Source organism: Podarcis bocagei, assembly GCF_964188305.1.
Source record: "Podarcis bocagei genome assembly, chromosome: Z".
Lineage (NCBI taxonomy): Eukaryota > Metazoa > Chordata > Lepidosauria > Squamata > Lacertidae > Podarcis > Podarcis bocagei.
The window spans coordinates 31,315,666-31,336,200 of record NC_138140.1 but is presented as its reverse complement, the minus strand read 5'-3'; the positions used below and the strand labels follow the sequence as shown (position 1 = coordinate 31,336,200).

Genomic DNA, 20,535 nt, shown 5'->3' with positions numbered 1-20,535 from the left:
ACCACTTCCATTTCGAAATTAGGTGATATGGATGTTTCACCTGTGCTAATTCATCCATGATCTCGTTTACAAATACAAATCATTGATCGGCGCTATTACAATCAGTGTGCCATGAACATGTTTGCGCACACAAACAGCTGGCCCAATGAGAGTTACAATAATCTGTACTTAACATTAGGTGGCAGGAAAGATTTTTCTTTTGCTCAGAGATGCAGTGGCACAAAATAACTTTTATTTCTTTAAATGGATTTCCTTGTAGCTTCATTCTTCTAAAAAAAAGTTCTTTGTTTACATCTGCCTTTTATTGTATACATTTTGTCTTTCAGCAATTGAGAGTGGGGAATGAAAACAGAAGAAATCCTTCAGTTGCACAGCAACAAAAATGACAGAATATCAAATTTACACTAAAAGGAATCGCTATTTGAAAATGACTTGGCTTTCAGCTTTCAAAAACAAAGAAAGACACATAAACATCTATATTTCAATCCTTTGTATGGGTATTTGATAATAAAACCATAGATATAAAACAAATGCCCTTAAATGACACCATCTAGATGGTTTTAATATCACCTCCCATGTGTTCAGTTACAATATTTTAATTACACTGATAGATTTTTGCGCAATTTAAATTCTCTCTCATATGCTTAAAGAAGGAATGTGAGGTTAGGGACTGAATTTCCCCCCTCTTTGGGGAAGGAATAGTACTCTTTAAAAAAAAATAGCACTAATTCTGCAATATAAAATTTCTTGATACAAAAAACAACAATAATCCCAAACCACAATTTATCAAGCCTGTTCTCAAAGGAAATCTTCTGTATGTCTTCCCTGCTCATTCACTCTGCCTATTCTTTCTGGATTAATTTTTAAAGTGCATGAATGAGTAGTCTGTTTTAGGGTTTTGTTTGTTGCTTCCTAGCCTCCACCACCACCCCACGCCCCACACAACACTTATGGCTCAAATCAGGGGACTAAGGAAGAGCGGGCAGCCTTGAGAAAGTCCACAGAAAACCTTGTCTCCCCATCATCACTCTCTGGACATATGAGAGAAAGAGAGAGAGAGAGAGAGAGAGAGAGAGAGAGAGAGAGAGAGAGAGAGAGAAAGAAAGAAAGTCACAACCAGATGATGATGATGATTTGTATAGTGCCTTTCATCCAAAGATCACAAGGCGGTTCACAACATAAAAATACAAAATGAGAACACAAAACAAAAACAAAGCAATAACCCCCTTTCTCTCTCCCCCCCCCATATTTAATATCTACTCAGGGGACTTTAAAAAATAATAATCCTGCAGATAATTACCTGGGGGGTGTTTCTTTATTGAAATATATGAGAATAATGCCAGTTTTATAAATGCCAAATTCTAATATTTTGCCAAGTATGAAAAATCAAACACTATCAACAGAGCACTGCCAGAAATCATAAGGGCAGGATAATCATCAGCAAAAGCTCAATTACTTTGTAGTATGTAATACTTCAAATTGTCTGCATACACCACCCACCTCCATACATAATACCTGTGCGTAGTGGATCAGGTCTGCACCATGTGAGACTCACCAGTCCAAACACAGTCATGTATGGTACCCTATCGGCAGCCCCAAAAACCTGTTTTTACTGCCTATTTGGGACTGCCAAAAAATGGGGGGAGGGTTTCAAGCATGACTGCACTGCCAAACTGCATTCAACTGGGTGGATCAAAAGTTATGCATACCTACATTAGGATCAAGTTGTACTGGAGGATTTAACAATATGTGTGACAGTTCAGCAAAAACTCTAAAATTAGACCTGCGATGAAATCCCAGCCTACGATTTTGTGAATACTTAGTCATGACCAGTGCTACTTTCCTGGAAAAAGAGGTGCCAGAACTCACCATGAACACCTCCCTCATTCTCTTAGAATGTCAATGGCACCCACCTGAGAGTTTCAGTGAGTCCAGCCCAGGTCATGAGGGAGTTGAATAAAGTGGGCGGGAAATAGAGTGCATATACTGTATTTTTCGCTCTATAACACGCACCCGACCATAACACACATGTAGTTTTTAGAGGAGGAAAATCCGTAGGTATGCCACCCGTAGGCATTTCCTCCATAACACGCACAGACATTTCCCCTTACTTTCTAGGAGGAAAAAAGTGAGTGTTATGGTGCAAAAAATACGGTAAATTGGTGAGTGGGGGACCCTTGACTTGTGAGCTAGAGATAGAGCCCAGGAGACAACCTTGCAGACACTAGTCCATTAGAGTGACTGGGACACTGTCCCACCAACCTCAATCTGCCTTCACCCAGCCTTCTCCTACCTGCCTTCTTATCTTACTTATAACCAATCAGGGGGTGGCTCTGCCTGTCATTGGCTCTAGTGCTAACACCTACTGCTGGTCTCCTGGTCTCCCTGAATTCCTCTGAACCAGTCACAATAGGCACTAAACACCCCTGGGTGTAGAGGTACTTAGCCTGTTACCTTGGCAAGAACCACATGTTTACCACCTTGGGTTCCCTCGTGGAAGAAAGGTGGGATGCAAATGTAAGGAGATAAAATAATATGTATACGGTGATGTGCATGCAGAATTGCATCCCTGCCTTGTTCCAGATTAAACAGTTAACCCAGGGCAGTATTGTCTACTTTGATTGGCAGTGGCTCCCCAGGGTCTCCAGGTCTTTTCCATCACCTGCTGCTGGAGACTTTTTAATGGCAGATGACCTGGAACCTTCCACATGCACATTCTTTTTTACTTCTAGCACTGGAAGCTCTTCTTCATTCACCCCATATACAACTGTATTCCTTCATGGAACTCATTTGTGAAGAATACAGGTCTGCCTGTTGTCCATTGACTGGAGAGATTACAAACAGGTAGAATAACAGTTATGGCAGGGGGCGGGAATGTTTACAACGATATAGTTAAAATATATACATTTAGCCTTCATCCATTGCCTAAGCCCAGCCTAACTCCATTGTAGCTTAATAAGAAAAGCAAAGTGCTGTACAAAATTAGCAATAAAGTCCTTCCAGAGGAAGATTTAGGGCAGTGTGACCAGCTCCACTGCATTGGGTGCCAAGCCTAGAGGGCACCACAGGGTGTCACAACTAGGACATAGTGAACTGAGCAGAATGGAAGGTGATGGGTGGGGGTTGCCGAATGTTGGGCTCGCACAGGGCGATGCTGAAATTTGGAAGACCGAAGTTCACCCCTGGGTCTGCGTGCCTGGTGACTCACAATCTCAATTAATGGCTAGATTGTTGCTTTGTTTTGTTTTTGCTTGTAGCCTTATGTGATAGCAAGAAATGAGTATTAAAAGTATGGTTTCTTTCATGGAAATCTCTCTCTTATTCATATATGTGTGCGTGTTTATATATATGAAATCTAAAAATATGTTTAGGGGAACTCTCATTTTCTTACTCATATTGAAATACTACCCCTCAATGAGGCCAAACTTTGATTCACAAAATGTTTAGGGGTAAGCGTACCCCAGCATCGTCCCCCCATGAAAAAAGCTGTGTGTGTCATATACATGTGTGTGTGTGTGTGTGTGTGTGTGTGTATGGCGATTTGATACAAAAAACAACAATAATCCCAAAATGCAATTTATCAAGCCTGTTCTTAAAGGAAATCTTCTGTATGTCTTCCCTGCTCATTCACTCTGCCTATTCTTTCTGGATTAATTTTTAAAGTGCATGAATGAGTAGTCTGTTTTAGGGTTTTGTTTGTTGCTTCCTAGCCTCCACCACCACCCCACGCCCCACACAACACTTATGGCTCAAATCAGGGGACTAAGGAAGAGCGGGCAGCCTTGAGAAAGTCCACAGAAAACCTTGTCTCCCCATCATCACTCTCTGGACATATCTAAAAGGCTTTGGGGGATCTAGAGCCAGGAAAAGGACACTTATTGATACCAAGACCTTGGAGGCTGTGGGAGATTATATTTCCACGAGGCATCCCAAAGTGATTTACAATCTTTGACCTAAGCATTGCAACAAAAGAAGCAGAAACCGCTTTTTCTCTGGCAAGCATCTGAACTGGTCCATCAGTAGCCTCCATTTCTGCATCTGGGCAGGACATGATGTACTTTAAACAGAATGGAGTTTTAGGTGATGTAAATTGTAGTGCAGAAGATACTGTCATCAAAATGCTGTTACTACTACTACTGTAATAAATAATAATAATAATAATAATAATAATAATAATAATAATAATAATATAGCAAAACAGCAACAACATCCTGCAAGGAGCTCAGCATGGTACACGTGTTTCTCCTGGTTCTCGTTTTATCTTCATAGCAACCTTGTGAGTTAGGTTCAGCTAAGAGACCGTGAAGGGCCCAAGGTTGACCAGTGAGCTTCATGAATTAAATGTTTGTTGCTCTACCCACATACCCACTGGAAATTCATGGTGGCAAACGCAATATGCATTCTATGGAGCTCTCCCTCCAATTGAGTTTGAGTGGTCAAATTTAAAGCAGCATTTTCATACTTATTTTAATAGGTCAGACACCCAGATCTGAAACACATGTCCTTGGAAGCAAATCAATAGGGCATAACTTTAAAGTAAAAGCAGGATCTGATGCAAAGCAACCCAGGCCAAGCTGCCAAGCCTTTAAGTTGCCCATCTGTGCAAATTTTATATCATGATAGCTGAGCACAACTGGGTTGCTTTGAGAATAAACAAAATAAAGACTGTTTTTCCCCCCATATTGAAAAGTGCAATATGAATAAAGATACAATAATAAATATTGCATGGCTGCCTGATAAATATTAACTTAATACTAATTTACAAAATTAAGTAGGGTTGGGGAAATAATACTGGCTTCATTTTCCTGGATGGCATCTACAATCATCCCTGCTTCAAATTCATAAGGTACTGACACACACACACACATACGAAAACAAACACACACACCAATAAAAACCAACAAACCAATGCCTCTGCCTTCACAAAGACACTTAGCATCCCCTTCCCCCTCCCCCTTTTGCAATGTGCTTCTCTGTTTTAAATTATAATTCGCAGGCAGCGAATACATTCGTGCATTCAAATTCAAGGCAAAGTTACATTGTGTGTTTCCCAGTTGTCAATTACAAACGGCTGGTCCAAGGAGGAGCTGAACCCTTTTTAAAGTCGCTGCATAGCCAACAGCATCTCTGAGGCTGCCTCTTAAACGGGGGAGGGGAGAGAGAGAGAGAGAGAGAGAGAGAGAGAGAGAGAGAGAGAGAGAGATTGTGCTCAAAGAAACATATGTCGTCCCAAGATTTATTTATTTTTTAAACCGAACGAAAGAAAAGGATCGCTTTGCACAATCACATGTGAAATTGACTGTATTAGCTTAACTAGCCCTGCCTGGGAAAGGGAAATTTGCATCCCATGCTTTAAAAAAGAAAGGGAAAGAGGAGGCGGAAGAAGAAAAGCAAACAAATAAACCAGGAAGACTCCACTAGGATGACCCTAAGGAAACCGAGATCTACAACAACCTCTTTAACAGGAAGGCATTGCCCTGTCGAAAAAGGGTGTGAGACTCTCCTTTCTCTCCCTTCTCCAGCAAAGATGGAAGACTTAGAAGGGCCTGCCAGCTGACTGGTATAGATACAGAGTTTGCTATATATTAGCCTCAATATTGTCTGAGAGAGGAAATTGACAGATTTCTTAAACAAAACAAAACAACAACAACAGATTTCACATAGGATTGAAAGGGCGGCTGGGAATTTGAACGCAAAAAAGCTGGCTCTTCTCTATTAAAGTCTAACCCTTTAACCCTAAATAATAATTAACAACAACAAGAAATATTTTTAAAAGAGCAAGGCCGTAAAGCATATTGGAAGGGGGCGGGGGCCGAGAAGTTTATTTATTTTTATTTTTCTGTAAAGTTTCCCGGGTTTCTTTCTTTCTTTTTTTATCACCACACAAATAACGCAACTTCTTTTAACCTGTAAAAATGTTTTATTCAGACCTTTTGTGTGTGTGCGTCTGTACAACAATAAAATATTGCGTCAATATAACCCCCCCCCCCTTTGACTAAAAGTGGTTGACAAACAAACATCACAAGCGAATCGTTTTATGTTTACGCCTTCCTTCCCTGGACAGCCGCTTCGAGGATATATATATATATATAATTATTTTTCTGACTTTTTTTTTAAAACATAATGAGGAATTTATTGAAAATAAATAATTGTCGGCAACTGCGATAGGCAATTTGGAATAAAATAGTTGAAAAAGCAACCTTTAATGAAAATAGCGTTTATTATACATCAGTTACTAAATGAATAATCTAAATGATCTCTCCCCCCCCCCTTTTAAATTACTAACTTCCCAAAAACGTTTAGAATATACAAAACTGTACAGGTATTTTCTTTTTCTTTTTTCCTTAATATAAAGTTGGCAGAAAGCGGGGTCTTCATTGTTGGGATATTAAGCGCATATTCCGGCTTGCCAGAGGGAAAATATGGAAATGAACATTGTTTATGCTTGAGAAGAATTTGGATTGAAAACGGGGGCGGGAAATGGGGGGGGGTCCTTTTCCATAATTAAACTGGCGTTGTTTTTACATCATTCCAGAGCTGCAGATTTGCACCTAGGGCTCCTTTCATATTATATCGATAGGTGTGTCCGACAGAGTAGTGATGGATGGGTAGGCACAATACTCTGGATTTTTTTAGTAGTATAACTATATATATCTATATATACTTAGATGTCTGTAAAGCACCTATACAAACAACTGCGGTGCCTCGTTGTGCCAGGTTTCCGTGTGTATTCGCTTAAGACATGTAAACGTGTAAAATATACACATTCTGGTCCTGCCTAGGTGTCCGTAGACAAACAATGGGCAATGCGTCTGTTTGTACAGCGTGTTTGTGTGTGCCTGCACACCCCTATAATGTGCGCCTTTGTAAACACACACGTCCACAAATGGAGGGGAGCTATATCCAATGACAGGCATGGAAGGGGAGGGAAGAATCTACAAGCAAAATAGCATTTTATTTGCTTTGGGGGAACTCTTTTAAAAAAATACAACTTAATAACAAAACGCTTTTGACCAGATCTGCAGCATATCAGTAAAAACCACAACCCAATTCCTTACTGCCTTTCCCCCCACCTCGACCCAACCACCTCCCATACCCATTATTAATTTCAACCCTTGCTGTTTTCCTTTTGACTTTTGATAAGAAACGCGGGTAAACCGATTTATTCCGAAGCTAAGCGTTGGACGGGAAACGGGTTTGACTACAAACCGTAGCTCCAGGGGTCGACCAGGATGGATCCTGTCGTGTGTGTGTGTGTATATATATATATATAACATTGTCGAAGAGCTAGAGACCAGGGAAAGGCCGGCCTTTCAAACATATATAAGTTATTCTGGTGATGTTTCCATGTTCGATCTTTGTTTAGACAAGCCAAAATCAGGCACGGGGATGGATGGGGAAGGATATGGAGGGGGGCCAGTAGGAGTCGTCTTTTAGAGAATTTCCATGTTGACGTTATTTAATTCTGAAAGTTATTTAAATATATCTGAAAGGGCGAGACAAAGAAGGGTTGAGAAAATCAGATTTTCTGACTAGTCATCTCTTGTTTCTGCCTTTGGGGCTTAGAAAAGAGAGGTTCCAGATTCCACCCCCCTCTAATGGGGGTTGGGAAAATTAGAATACATTTCCCCTTGCCTCCTCCTCCCCCCCTTTACAGAAAACCAGTGACCTGCAAGGGGAGAGGGGAGGAGGAGCTGATCAATGGGGTTCCTCCAATTTTAGGTCACAAATGTTACCTACAGGTTGTAGTGTATCACCCCCGGCCTTCTGAAGGCCGCTATACAGAAAGTCTGGTTTAGGAACGAGCAAAGCCAAGTCCAGCCAAGCTAAAGCGAAAACAAAAAAAAAAATATACCCCAAAACCTGAAATACATCGGATCAGACCAAGGCGCTGAAAGGTTATTCATAGGCACGTTTTGTGTATATATCTATATGGAAAGAGAGAGACAATGCATTTGTTCTGTTGTCTTCGTATCGGAGATTTCTTTTTTTTAAAGCCTTGATGTTTACCACAGAAAATCGGCGAGGGGGTGGGGAAAGTTGGATAGATAGAGAAACAGAAGAAAAACAAGATAACTATAGACATATAAATAAGTATATGTGCTGCCAGGAATGAGCAGCGGGGTGGAGGGGGGTAATGGCGGTGGGGAGGAGGTATGTATTATAAACTATTCTTTTCATTTTCTTAATGTCGTGGCCGGGTTGATGTTGTCCTGAAGGGTTGATGAAGGTAAAGTTACCGATAATAATAATAATTATTATAATTATAATAATAATAATAAAATCCTGGTTTGGGCAGGGTCGGAAAAAGAAGAAGAAAAAGAAGAACGCAAGAAAAAGGAGGGCGAGGAGGAGGAGTGGGGGATGAATGTCACACCCATAGGATCCGCGCCGCTGCCCAGTTCCCGAGTGGGTCCTTCATAGTCAAAGATCGTGGCAGGAGGCGTCTGTTTTCACGCTGTGAGAGTAAACCTCGTGCGGCTGCGGCGGGTCCCCTGGCGGCGTCATCCTCTTCTCCTTTTGCCGTCTGTTGCAAAACCAAACCCTCACCACCTCCTTCTCCAGCTGGAGGCTGTCCGCCAAAGACGAGATCTCCTGGGCCGCCGGCTTGGGGCACTTCAAGAAATGCGTTTCCAGGACCCCTTTGACACTCACCTCGATGGAGGTCCGCTTCTTCCGCTTCCTGCCCTGCGCCGCGATCTTGTCGATGCTGGTGGGGCTCCCCGTCGAGGAGTCGGCCTCCTCCAGCCACTTGTTCAGCAGTGGCTTAAGCTTGCACATGTTCTTGAAGCTCAGCTGCAGAGCCTCGAACCGGCAGATGGTCGTCTGAGAGAAGACGTTCCCGTACAAAGTGCCCAGCGCCAAACCCACGTCCGCTTGCGTGAAGCCCAGCTTGATCCTCCTTTGTTTGAACTGCTTGGCGAACTGCTCCAGTTCGTCCGACGTCGGTGTCTCCTCGTCCGAGTGGTCCTGGCAGTGGTGGGAGCCCAGGTCGCCGTGGTCCGGGGTGTCCCTCAGCACCTGGTGCATGGCCTGCGGCGTGACCGAAGCCGGAGGGGGCGTCAGACCCCCGTGGTCCAACATCCCGCTGACCGTGAAGCCCGCTTGAGAGTAGACGTTCAAGGGAGGAGGCGGAGGCTGCCCGCTCGACGTGAGCGAGGAATTGTGAGCCGGGCTGGCCCCCCAGGCGCTGGGGTGGCTGGTGTGGTGGGGCGAGTGGTGGCTAACGTGAGGCGAGCGGTGGTGGATGATGGCCCCCAGCTGCAAGTCTTCCCGCCCTGGCTTCACGTCGGGCTGGTCCAGAGGGCTGGCGGTCAAGGTGGACGACCAAGGGCCTGCGTCGCTCAGGCTGGTCACCCAGTGGTGCCCCAGAGGGTGCCCATTGCTGGGGACCCCTTGCAAGTAGTCACTTTGGAGAAGTTTCTGGGGGTTCCGGAATGGGCTTCCTTGCTGCATCCCCGCCGATTCTGCGTGGACCAAAGAGCTGGAAGTGAGGATGCTGTAGGGATTCGACGCCGCAGTAGCCATGCTTGATGCTCAGGATTCCCCCTACTAGTTATAATGTGGCAAAGGGAGATGCGTTCAGCCTTTGACATCTACCCAGCCTAAAGGGAGCCAAATCAGCAACCGCATGCTGACGGACAGCCCCGGCGGCCAATCCGAGAGCCTCTTCCCGCCGGGAAGTGGGCGCCGCAACCAATGAGAGTTCGCCAAAGAGGCTGGCTCTGAGCCCGTCCAAAAGGGTGGGGGGATGGAGAGAGAGAGAAAGAGGGAGACGAAGAAGCTTGCAGGCGGAGAAGGGTTAAAACGAGGGAGTCTGGAAGCAGGAAGTGAATCAATCTTCAGGTACCATTGGCTGCCGCGAGCGGGCTGCCCACGATTCAATGGGTTAACCCTTTCGCCGCTGCAGGACAATATCATTTATTTCAGCCCACCCACCTCCCCATCTGCCCTTCTGCCGCCGCTACTTCATTTTTTAGATCTTATTAGGAGAAGAAGAAAGGGAAAGAGGTGGGAGGAAGGGAAAGGAGGAGGCAAGGGAATGCGAGGGCATGGTTTAAATTTGTATTGATTAATTCCAGGTATAGACCCCTTTCCTGGAAAACTTGGGAGGGGGCAGGCGAAGGGAGGTTAAATACCCATCTTCAAGACGGACAGCTTCTCCTTAACACAATCTATACCCCAAATCCCTCTTAACATTTCGAAGTCAGTCTGAAAGCAACTGGGAGATTAAGGGGTTGGGGGTAGCGGGGGACAACAACAAAATAAACAAAACTGTCTCAAGTCAATCTCCCCGGCGCCTCAAAAGTTACACCTTGCCTAGGAAACTTGGTGTATGAGAGAGGGAATATCAGACGAACACTTACATGACACTGTTGTCATACTTTTGGGTATGTTGCATACTCATACACACAGAGAAAGAGAAATGACACAACAGCTCTTTCTCTCTCTCTCTCTGTGTGTGTGTGTGTGTGTGTGTGTGTGTGAGAGAGAGAGAGAGAGAGAGAGAGAGAGAGAGAGAGAGAGAGAGAGAGAGAGAGAAGCTAGTTTTCAGAGAGTCATTTGTTTCCTTTCCACTGAGCTAACTGGTTGGTAAATCAGCAGTTAACCCGCTGCCTGATTGAAATGCAAATCCTGCCTGCCATTCGCCTTAAGTTGGGTGGTGCAAAGTTTGCTTCCACAGTCGCCCTGGTCATCCCGACGCTTCGGCTGCCTCCTCTCCACCCCCCACCCCTCCCCAGCAATTGGGAAACCGCGCGCTCCCTAACAACAAGCTCTGCAACTTTCCAAGCCTCTCGGAGCCTGTGACAGAAAAGCACACAACTTGTGGTGGCGCGACAGGAGGAGAGACGCACGTCTTGCAGCCCCGGGTGCCAAGAAAACCCCTCTCCTCCTTCCTAGATACACTCAGGAGGTTATAGTGGCTTCGTTTCTCCACGCCTTTCCAAAATACAGAACACACACACGCAAAATCTGGCAAACGGTTTGAATAAATTAGAATTGTTTTCTGCTAACCCTAACCCTCCCTTACCTTTGACATAAAGCTGTAAGGTATTGCTGTCTGTTTTATAAGCTTATTCCTGAAAACGTGGCTTTAGGTAATAAGGAGGAATGTCAAAGCATAAGAAGGGGAAACAATGAGAAATAAAGGGGGGGGGGATGGAAGGTTGCTGCTCTTTCTCCCCTTAATGTTCCTTTTCAGTCTATTATGTCAATAATAACAATGATAACAACAACAATAGCAACAATACAGTCTGTTGTGTGTTCCTCTTGCAAATGTTTTAGCTGGAGAGCAGAAATCGGAGCGTTTAGATTTTGTTGCAGTACTCCAGCTGAGAAAATTAAACCCTAATACATTCGAAAAGAAAAGAACAAGGATCTCCGAAGTTTTTTTTTTAATGACCTTTCCGTGCATAATTTCGGAGGTAACCTAGCTGCATAATTATATTTGCACTTACAGAACGCTGCATCACAGTTCCCTTATTGGTTTGAAATTCCATTAAATATATTGCAGGAGCTCCTAGGTTAAGCTTGATTTAAATTTGCATACATTTTCATATATTTAGCAGAAATAAAAGAAGGGCTTGCAGCTACCCGAAAGTCATTAAGGCATTAAGTTCTCTAGGAAGACAGATCTGGAGAAAAATTCAAGAAAATGAAAATATCGCCCTAAACAAGGTGAGCTTTTTTTTCCTTCCACATCTCTCTCTCTCTATCCTTTCCTTTCCTTCTCTCCCTCCCTCCCTCCCTCTCTCTCATTTGAGCTGCACCTTTTCCTTTTTTAAAAAATAGGATAAAACAACTACTGGTAATTTTTCAGCAGTTTCCAAGTCTAGATCAATGGATAGGAAATCTGAATGCAAGATTTGTTCGCTTTCATGCTTTTTTTGGTTAAAGTTTGAAATAAAAGTTGCATAGGTTTAAATATATTGAGGAAGTTGGGAAACTTCCATTTTTATATATATATATATATATATATATATATATTTAAAAATTCCTGATTGCTGGGAGGGGGTACTGGGAGACGGTACTGTGGTGAAGAGGTTCTGCCGTTTTGGTTTCGACAGTCTTTTCTTCTTCTTCTTCGAAGCGTGGAAGCAATTTTTGGGAAAAGTACAGTTACTGGCAATTGAGGGTCCACTTATTTCCTCGCGTGGTACACTGTGGTCCTTGCTGGATCCGTAAAATAATCTGTAAGAAATTGGGTGTGTAGCTGTAAAAGCAAGACTATTCTCCCCACTGGGTTGGGAGAATAATTTGAAAAGACAGAAAGGGCCAGTTTTTTTGCGCGCGGGGGGGGGGCGGGGGGGAGAGAGAGAATCTGTAGCAAGGCAGGAATGAAACCCAGCCAGCCTAATACCATATTGAAAATCGGATCCACTCTATTTCTGATGGTCTATTTAGAAAGCTAAATAAGTGAAACTGGAACCTAACCTAACCAAACACAAAACAACCTTCGCCCTCTCTTTTGTACGATTTTTAAACCAAACCTTCATCGTTTTAGGGTGCCTTTACAAGAAGAGGAGGGAATCATAAAGCAGTTAGCTATTACCAACACCGATCCCCAACACAGTTAAGCAGCACTGTTGCAAACGGAGGATGATGTCCGCTGCAACACTAAGGGAGTAAATGTAACCGAACACAATAGAGGGGACGGAGAGAGAGAGAGAGAGAGAGAGAGAGAGAGAGAGAGAGAGAGAGAGAGACTCTACATGTGATTGTTCTGTTAGGCTGCAAGCTTGCTTGGGAGGAAAAGCAGTATTCAACACCGCAGGGATTTACTTCTGAGTAAGCGCGCCTAGGGTAGACTAGTTTCTCTTCCACCACCACCCATACCAATTGACTTGGAAGGTCAATCCTTTGACAGCCCGCACGCGGGGGTAGGGAGGCCCCCTGCTCTTTACTCCCAAACCAACTCATTTTAAGGATGCTGGAGAGGCAACCAGGAAACCCAGTATAAGCCTTTACCTCCTTGACATGTTTGGGGATCGCCGGGAGTGGGGAGGAGGAGGACGGATCGATTATCTTTTTCTTCCTTCCTCACTCGAACTTCTAAATGAACTTGGCTAGGAGCGCACTTTCTCCCCAAAAGTGGGGAGAGAAAACCTCTCAGAAACAGGCCTGGTGAAATCAAGCTCAGAAAATGGCTTTGTTTAGACCAATATAACAAATAATGTTAAAAAATCAAAATGTGCAGGCATCATACAGTATCATGTTCTGCCTCAGATTAATGGGAAGATATCCTTTGGTTTCTCTCTCTCTCTCTCTCCCCACACCCCCTCCGCCTCCACACTTTCTCTTTCTGGAGTGTTTTTTATCCGCTTGGAGTTGCACCCCTCCCCTCCCCTCTCGCTTTTGCCTCCTAATCTGCTTGAGAGGGTTTCTTTAGCGCTTTCCTGTCAGTCTAACTTCCCGAGTGTAACAGATGCTGCTCTCAGGCGCTCCTTTCTGCTGCTCGGCTCTATTCAGCTCCGCATATTTCTCCCCATGATCCAGGTTTCCATAGAGAGAAGCATAAAGGCGAGAGCGGAGCCGCAAATCCATCGCCCCATGCAGAATAAAAGGACCTCATTCAATAGACCCGACCCCGTCTGAACATGAGAGAGTTTTACTTTTTAAGGACACGCAGAGTAACTGTTGCAAGAATTTGTCACTTATTTTTCCCTTCCCCCCCATAGACTCCAGAGAGAGAGAGAGAGAGACCTTTTTTAAAAAACGGAGGAATGAAAAGGAATCAAATCTGTGTTGTTGTTATTATTATTGCCATCATAATTGTTAATACGAACGTTTTCTTCTTTTTAAAGCCCGTTGGGCTTCTCGGACTCCCCCCACCCCCCCACGCACCGCGGCCCACCGCCAACCAGAAATAACTTTATTTTCATATCTAATCCCTCTTTCCCCTCCCCCTCCGCCACCCAACCCCGCTTCGGTCCCTTCATGGCAGGGATAAAGCCCGAGTAAGAATAGCTCTAGGGAAAAAAGAAGAAAGAAATATCCCATCTTGTTGGGAGGCAAAAGAGAAGTTGCTATAGAAGGAGAGCGAACCAGCGAGCGAGCGAGCGAGAGGCTGTTTCTGTTTGTTTATATGATTATTTGTTTGTTTGTGTTGAAAGTGAAGAGGTGTCTGTAAAATAAAGTCCTCTTCTGGCTCCCTCTCGCTCGCTCCAAACACACACACACACACACACTTGACAGTCCAAGTTAAACAAACAAACAAACAAACAAATTCTCAGCTCGCACTGTTGCTGGGACCCCCCCCCCCTTAAGCACACACTTCCGTCTTGCTTTTTAAAGGTGCGTAATATTCTTGCGTGGGGAAAGGAGTATATCGGATTGGAAGACAAGTTGCCAGCGAGCGAGGCGGTCACGAAGCTTGATCGCGCAATTCCACTGAATTCAGCGGGCCTCACTCCCAGGTTAAGTGTCTTTAGGATTGCTGCGTAAATCTTGCAGTCCTGAGCATGCTTACTTCTCAGACTTACTTCTGAGTAAACCCGAATAGGCTGGAACTGAGGTTTCCATTCTTTCCCGTCCCTCACCTCTCCTGGAGATGTGTATGACTTTTAGAACGCACAATTACTTGAAAGGAGCAGTCTAAAGGGATCTGGATCATATTGTAGATGGGTGCCCAGGGATGGAGGTTTAACATGCGGTCCAGCACCACTGATTTTTATCAGATAGGAAATCCCTTCTTGTTACTACTGTGAGCGAGTGTCTGCGGGGGGTGTCTGCGTGCGCGTGTGCGAGTTATATATTTACTGCAAATCACCGGAGGCGGTTCATAATGCAAAAAACAATTCCTCGTAGTCTTAAGGCTGCAATCCCCTGCGTCTTTACTCCAGAGTAAGGCCTGCTGTGTTACACACTCTTACCCGGGGTGTGTTTAGGATTGCAGCCGTTGAACTTGTGTGATCGATGACCCCAGAGGCGCTCTCTCTCATGCTGTGTTTTTCTCTCCTGCGGAAGAGAGACAGATACTGAGAGTAACAGATTGCAATATAATTATAACCCACACAATTGTGGGAGATATCATCTCTCTCGAGTCCCTCGAACCTCTCTCCCTCTCTCTTCCTAAGGAGGTGGGACACACGCACAGACGACCCTCGCCGCCTCTGTCTCTCCTCACACACACCCCTTCCCTGCAAATGCTGAGATTTTGGTGGTGGTATTTAGTTGCAACTTTTTCAGATACTACTCAATTCCAAGAGCGGAGGCGCGGGATGTTGTTGAGGGCGGAGGGGAAGGGGGTCTCTCCCCCCCCCCACTTCCAAGGGTGCAGTTTTGACTGTGCTTAATACAGCATGAAGCTGCGAGCGGTAGGCAGCGAGGCGAGGTCGCGACCTCTATAAAGAAAATTTCACCTTTTCGCCCAAGTTCGCTTTAGAGGCAAGGCTGGGACTTGTGAAGAGACGCTTGGTGGGAAACAAGTGTGTCCTTTTGTGTGTGTGTGTGTGTGTGTGTGTGTGTGTGTGTGTGTGAATGTGAGTGTGTTTGTGAGAGAGAACCCACCGGGAAAATAAGAGTATGGAAAAGGGACAGCCAAAAGGAGGCTGGGGAAGGAGGCTGCGAGAAAGAGTGAGAGTGTTTAACTGTTTCTTAAACAGGGGAGAGAGGTTTGTTTTTGTTTTCTTGTTGTCCCGCACTTTCCACAGGGCTAGAAAGGTTAGCCACGCTCCAGCCCCGGTACTCTCCCTGCAACAAGCGAAAGCAAGGTTTTAAAACGAAATCAGAGTTTATGGGGTGGGAGGGGGAGAGGAAGAAAGAGAAAAGAGAGCGAAAAGGAGAAGAAGAATTGGAGGAGCACTGGAGAAAGATATTAGCCAATTAGCAAAAAATTCCTTTCTCTCCCCCCTTTCTTTCTCCCCCTAATATTTTTTAGTCTCTGCTGTTTTGGGGGGCGGGGGGGTAGAGAGGCACCTTGCATTTTACTCCTCTAGACTCAGATGCAGCAGCGGAGGAAGAGCAGGGGGCGGCGGAGAAGGGAAGGTAGAGTGTGGGGAACGCGATCAAAGATTAACCCCTTCCAGGAATCTTTGGCAATATCCCCCCCCCCCCACTTCCCACTGGCTACAGACGAGGCAAAGTATATTTCTGGGTGGGCGAGTTTTGTCACAGGTGTAAAGAGCTCCGAAGGAAAAATAGCAGTGGATGTTAATTATATAAGTCCAACAATGTGTTGGGGTGAGCAAGCGTGTGGGGGGGGGGAGGTGAGGGGTTGAGCTTCTTGTTTGGGGGGCGCTTGTCCCTCCCAATCACTTCTAACCTCGATGGCGTTTGGTTGTATGCCCACACATGAGCTGATTCTGCGTTCGGGATACTGGAAGAGGGAGTGATCATTTTGATATTATTATTATTGTTGTTGCTATAGTGGCTGTTGTTGCATCTCCTCACCTTGGCAGAAGAAATTGCAAGGTAAATAAGATAGAATCTAATCTGCTCCCCGCTCTCCCTCAAATTCCCCCCCAACCCGCCAGTTTATTTTTGCCCCACCTCACTGCGCGCGCGCGCGCACACACACACACACACACACACGTGTACTGGTTCCACTTGGTTCATCTCCCGTGTGTACCTATCTGTGTTCCCACCTGAAAAGTTTGGATGTTCCTGTGTACTTTAGGAGAGGCGCGGGGGTTGTGGTTTGTTTTCAAATGGGACTAGCGGATTTAATTCGTTGGCTGGGGGAGTTATTTATTTATTTCACCCTGAAAATGGGTGTGTGTGTAGTCCGAAGGATCATTCGCGTGTATGAGTGAATTGGAGAGGGGTGGCTTCCACAAAACAGTTCGATTTGGTCGCTCATTAAATCGGATGCTGTTAATTTCCTCGCTTGGCCAGCTTTAGAAACCCAAGTTCGTTCGTTCTTTCTTCAACACATTTTACCAGCCTCTTCAGTGCATAATTAAATAAATAAATACTTTTTAAAAATAAAATAAAATAAAAAGAGGGAGGATGGGGGAAAGCTACTTTATAAGGTCATAGATGAATTCCAACAATCGACCAGCCTTAGTCCTGGTTTCTTCCTTAACATCCAAGTTCAGAAGCATCTGGTCGTGGGAACTGGTCAGCCGTCTGAAACATTTCAGGGGTCCACAGCTGAGCCCTTGGACGGTAAATTGTTTTTAGAAGAATTCAACTCCCGTCCCCCTTATCCATCTCTAGGTATTACTAAAATGTTACTGAACTACAACTTATTTCTAGTGCAATTTGCTTTCTAATATGTACACGGAGTAAGTTGCATTTGTAAAAGCGCTCAGGAAGTGACTACTGTAGTCAGAGTTGGTTCTTCAGTGTAGCCTTGCCTGGATTTTTTTTTAAAAAAGAGGCAAAAATAATTCCCATCTCCCCAAAAGGGATGACTTCGGGCCCCCTCGTCTTCAGCTGTGTCGCACTCAAGTCCGCAGTACCCTTCGTCATGTTCAGAATTATGGACTTAGTCCTGAATAAGGGTACAAAGGCTGCAGAACATTAGTAGACCCCGGATTTATATCCATAAAGGGACTCGTTTACCAACATGGTTTCTAAAAATCTCCCCTTTGGGTACCTTAACAAATTAGCAACAACAACGACATCAACAGTGTGCGTAAAACAGAGGAAGAAGTGTGTCTGTCATGCATACGAATTATACATCCCAAATACATAGTCTCAGAAAATAGTGATATATTGGTTTCAATGAAAGTAGCTTCCATGTAAATGACTAATTTCTAAAGAGTAGATTTACATCTATTCGGATGTACCGTAAACCTCGCAGTATTCTGTAGGGTGTGTGCTTTCAAGAACTGTGTTTAGGATTGGAGCCTTGTTGAGCTAACACAACCTCCTCTTTACTTAAGGGAAATGTTTAAGCTTTTCTCCCCGCCCCTGTGTTGAGTTTTAAAAATAAATAATCCTACAATTGCAATAGGGGGAGACTATGTGTATGAACCGAAAGGGGAGGAGAAGCGGGGCGCGCGCGCGCAGGGGGGGGGATTTTCTCGAGCACAAATCAAGACAATGGATCTTCTGCGCTGGAAGCGGCGGCAGATCTCAAACAAAAGCTTGATGAACGGAACAGACAAAAACGCAAAGTTCCATTGGGGCTCCCCTTTTGCCACGTCGTCTCACACTTTGGAAGATAGCAGCTCTCCAAATTAATAGTCCTCTTTGAATAGGCGGGGCCTGAGCGTTCCACCAATTTAGGCCTCCTGCCGGGATGTGATATGGCTCCACCTTCCTCAAGGTGGTTCTACTTTTAAATATTTTCCACCCTGTCACCATGAGGACTAGCGACTTCTTTTCGTAAAATATAAAATCGCTGTTCCTTGCTCTCGCGAGACTGTGTGTTTTAATTCGAAAAGGGTGTTCCGTGTATATTTGTGCGAGCTGTAAAAAAAAGGGGGTCTGTATCCTTTTGTCAGTGGCAATTGGATGGCATCTGTCTGGCTCAATGGACAATGAAAGAGTGCGCCTTCGTGGGTGAAGTCAGATCGTTGGAGAGTTACACCAGATTCAGCAGCAGTCATTCTCATTAGTAGATGGTGGCGGGGTGGGACGACTGTCTCCTTCACATTGAAGTTGTTGGCTGCCTGGCTGGTCCCTGAACAGGATGATCGATTAGATCCGATCGAGCAGGGCTTCACCACAACCACTAGCATTCAGTATACAACGCACATCGCGAGAGTTTTCACTTAAGTTCGTCTCACTGGTGGGGCTTGGAATTGCGGCCCCAAAGCACCCACCAGTCCATTTAAGTTCAACCTATTTTTAATTTTATTTTATTGAAAGAGGGGGCGAGTAGGGCATCAGCGAAGCCACTAATGAGAAAGCGAAGTTTGTGCCACGGGTGGGCAAAAGAACTGTCTTTCCTTGCCTCAAAATCAACTAGCCACTTTACCTAGGCTGGGGACAACATGATGGGCTTTTTTTTCTTGAGAGACATCACCGACACCTCTAACCATCTGCCAAAGCTCGTCACCTTCCGCACTCTCTACTAAACCCTTCCTTCCCTCCAGGGACATGACTTGCTTCTTTCTTTCCCTTTTACTGTTGTGGATCTGCTCCTTTCCTTCTGCAGGTGTTTTTCTAGATACAAGGGATATTCAAACTCCCCTCAAAATCTAGAACCTGGTGTCATTTTCCAGTCCGCTCCCACTCCACCGCAATCCAAGTGACGGTGTGTTCTCTTCACACCCACCGAAAAGCAAAATTGGGGGGGAGGGGCAAGAAAGAAAGGGGTGGATATAGTTTGTAAGCTTCACCTCTCGGTAGCACTTACCTGGTGTCCTGGACCGGGCGCTCACTATTGTCTCTTCCCTTGCCCCCCAACACACTTTCTTTCGCCGTTGACTGTTGCCCTCCTGATTTGTAGTAAACTCCTGTTAGGAAGCCAGTTTACGCCCTTGAGCGGTTATGGTAGCCCGCCACACCTGCGGAGTTCTCACTTGCTATCAAATATCTGTTGTCTTAAACTGTAGCATCCGAATATACATGTATTCTCTCTCTCGCGCGTGTGTGTAAAAAGAAGACTCGACGAGTATCTATCTATCATCTATTTTCGAACCTCATGTCATTGTACGCATAATTTAACAATACAACGATCCTTGCATGCTTATCGTGCCGCATCTAGAAGCCTGAACGTGTTCCATATTCTTATACAGGTTTTTTGGGGGGATGGCATTCCTGGATTGCACGGACAGCCAGCCCTAGAGAAAGGTGGAAATATTTCAGATCAAAAAGGGTGTTAGAGGAAACTAATGGTTAAGGGGAAGGCATGACGCACCCCGCACCCTTTACAAGAGCGCACACTTAAAGAGCGATCCTAAACATGCTCGCTCAGAAGAAAGGGTCTCTAAATTCACGGGGTTGGCCGTCCTGACAGGGCTTTCCTATACAATGTATAGGATACTTCACCTACTCATAAAATATATCTAAGAAGTGACTTCTGCTGATTTCATTGGCATTTTCCCCCAGCTGGGCGTTTATAGGATTGTAGCCTAGGATGCCTAAGTCAATTTTAGATGCAATCTTACGCCCACTTACTTGGCTGTCAACCTCAGTGGGTTTCAGCGCGCATAAGAATGTAGCCTAAGAGGTGTAAGTCAGTTTTAAATGCAATCCTATATCCACTTACCTGGAAGTAAGCCCCATTGGATTTCCTTCTGAGCAGACATAAACAGAATTGCAGTTTGAGTGTATTTAGGATTGGAAGAACTATGGACACTCACCTGGATGATGTGATGCTTATTGATATTAAAATAGGTCCTTTTCTAGTCAAAATGACTTTCTTTCAAGCTAGGCCGGCATCCTATGCACAGTTTTACCGGGAAGTAAAGCCAGTGGGTCTTGCTTCCGAATTAATATGGGTTTAGGGCGTTTAGGGTTACAATCTTTTAGCTGGTATCTTTTTTAACCCATCCTCGTTCACTGGGATTCAGTGGAACTCTGAAAGAGCGTCGCTATATCCTCATTCGTACTTAATAGTAACTCCATTGAACTCAGCGGGACTTCTTCCCGAGTAAACACGCGAGAGTGTCGGGCGGCTGCACAGGCAATTACTTT

At 44.8% G+C, this 20,535-nt stretch overlaps 1 protein-coding gene and 2 long non-coding RNA genes across 3 annotated transcripts in view; 1 reads left to right on the top strand and 2 right to left on the bottom strand.

Annotated features, from left to right (window-relative positions):
* Positions 1-4,160: 4,160 nt before the first annotated feature.
* Positions 4,161-9,581, bottom strand: POU3F4 (POU class 3 homeobox 4). Its single transcript, XM_081180194.1, has one exon. The coding sequence runs from the start codon at positions 9,526-9,528 to the stop codon at positions 8,425-8,427; it is 1,104 nt and encodes a 367-aa protein (XP_081036320.1). The 5' UTR covers positions 9,529-9,581; the 3' UTR covers positions 4,161-8,424.
* Positions 9,582-10,705: 1,124 nt separating this feature from the next.
* Positions 10,706-20,535, top strand: part of LOC308579300 — a 93,219-nt gene continuing 83,389 nt past the window's right edge. Inside the window, exons 1-2 of the long non-coding RNA XR_014004392.1 lie at positions 10,706-10,984; positions 11,568-11,679. This is a non-coding gene — a long non-coding RNA (uncharacterized lncRNA). The remainder of the gene's footprint in view (positions 10,985-11,567; positions 11,680-20,535) is intronic.
* Positions 14,784-19,749, bottom strand: LOC308579316. Its single transcript, XR_014004409.1, has 2 exons — positions 19,253-19,749; positions 14,784-14,958 (listed from the first exon to the last, which is right to left on the bottom strand). It is a non-coding gene; the product is annotated as an uncharacterized lncRNA (long non-coding RNA).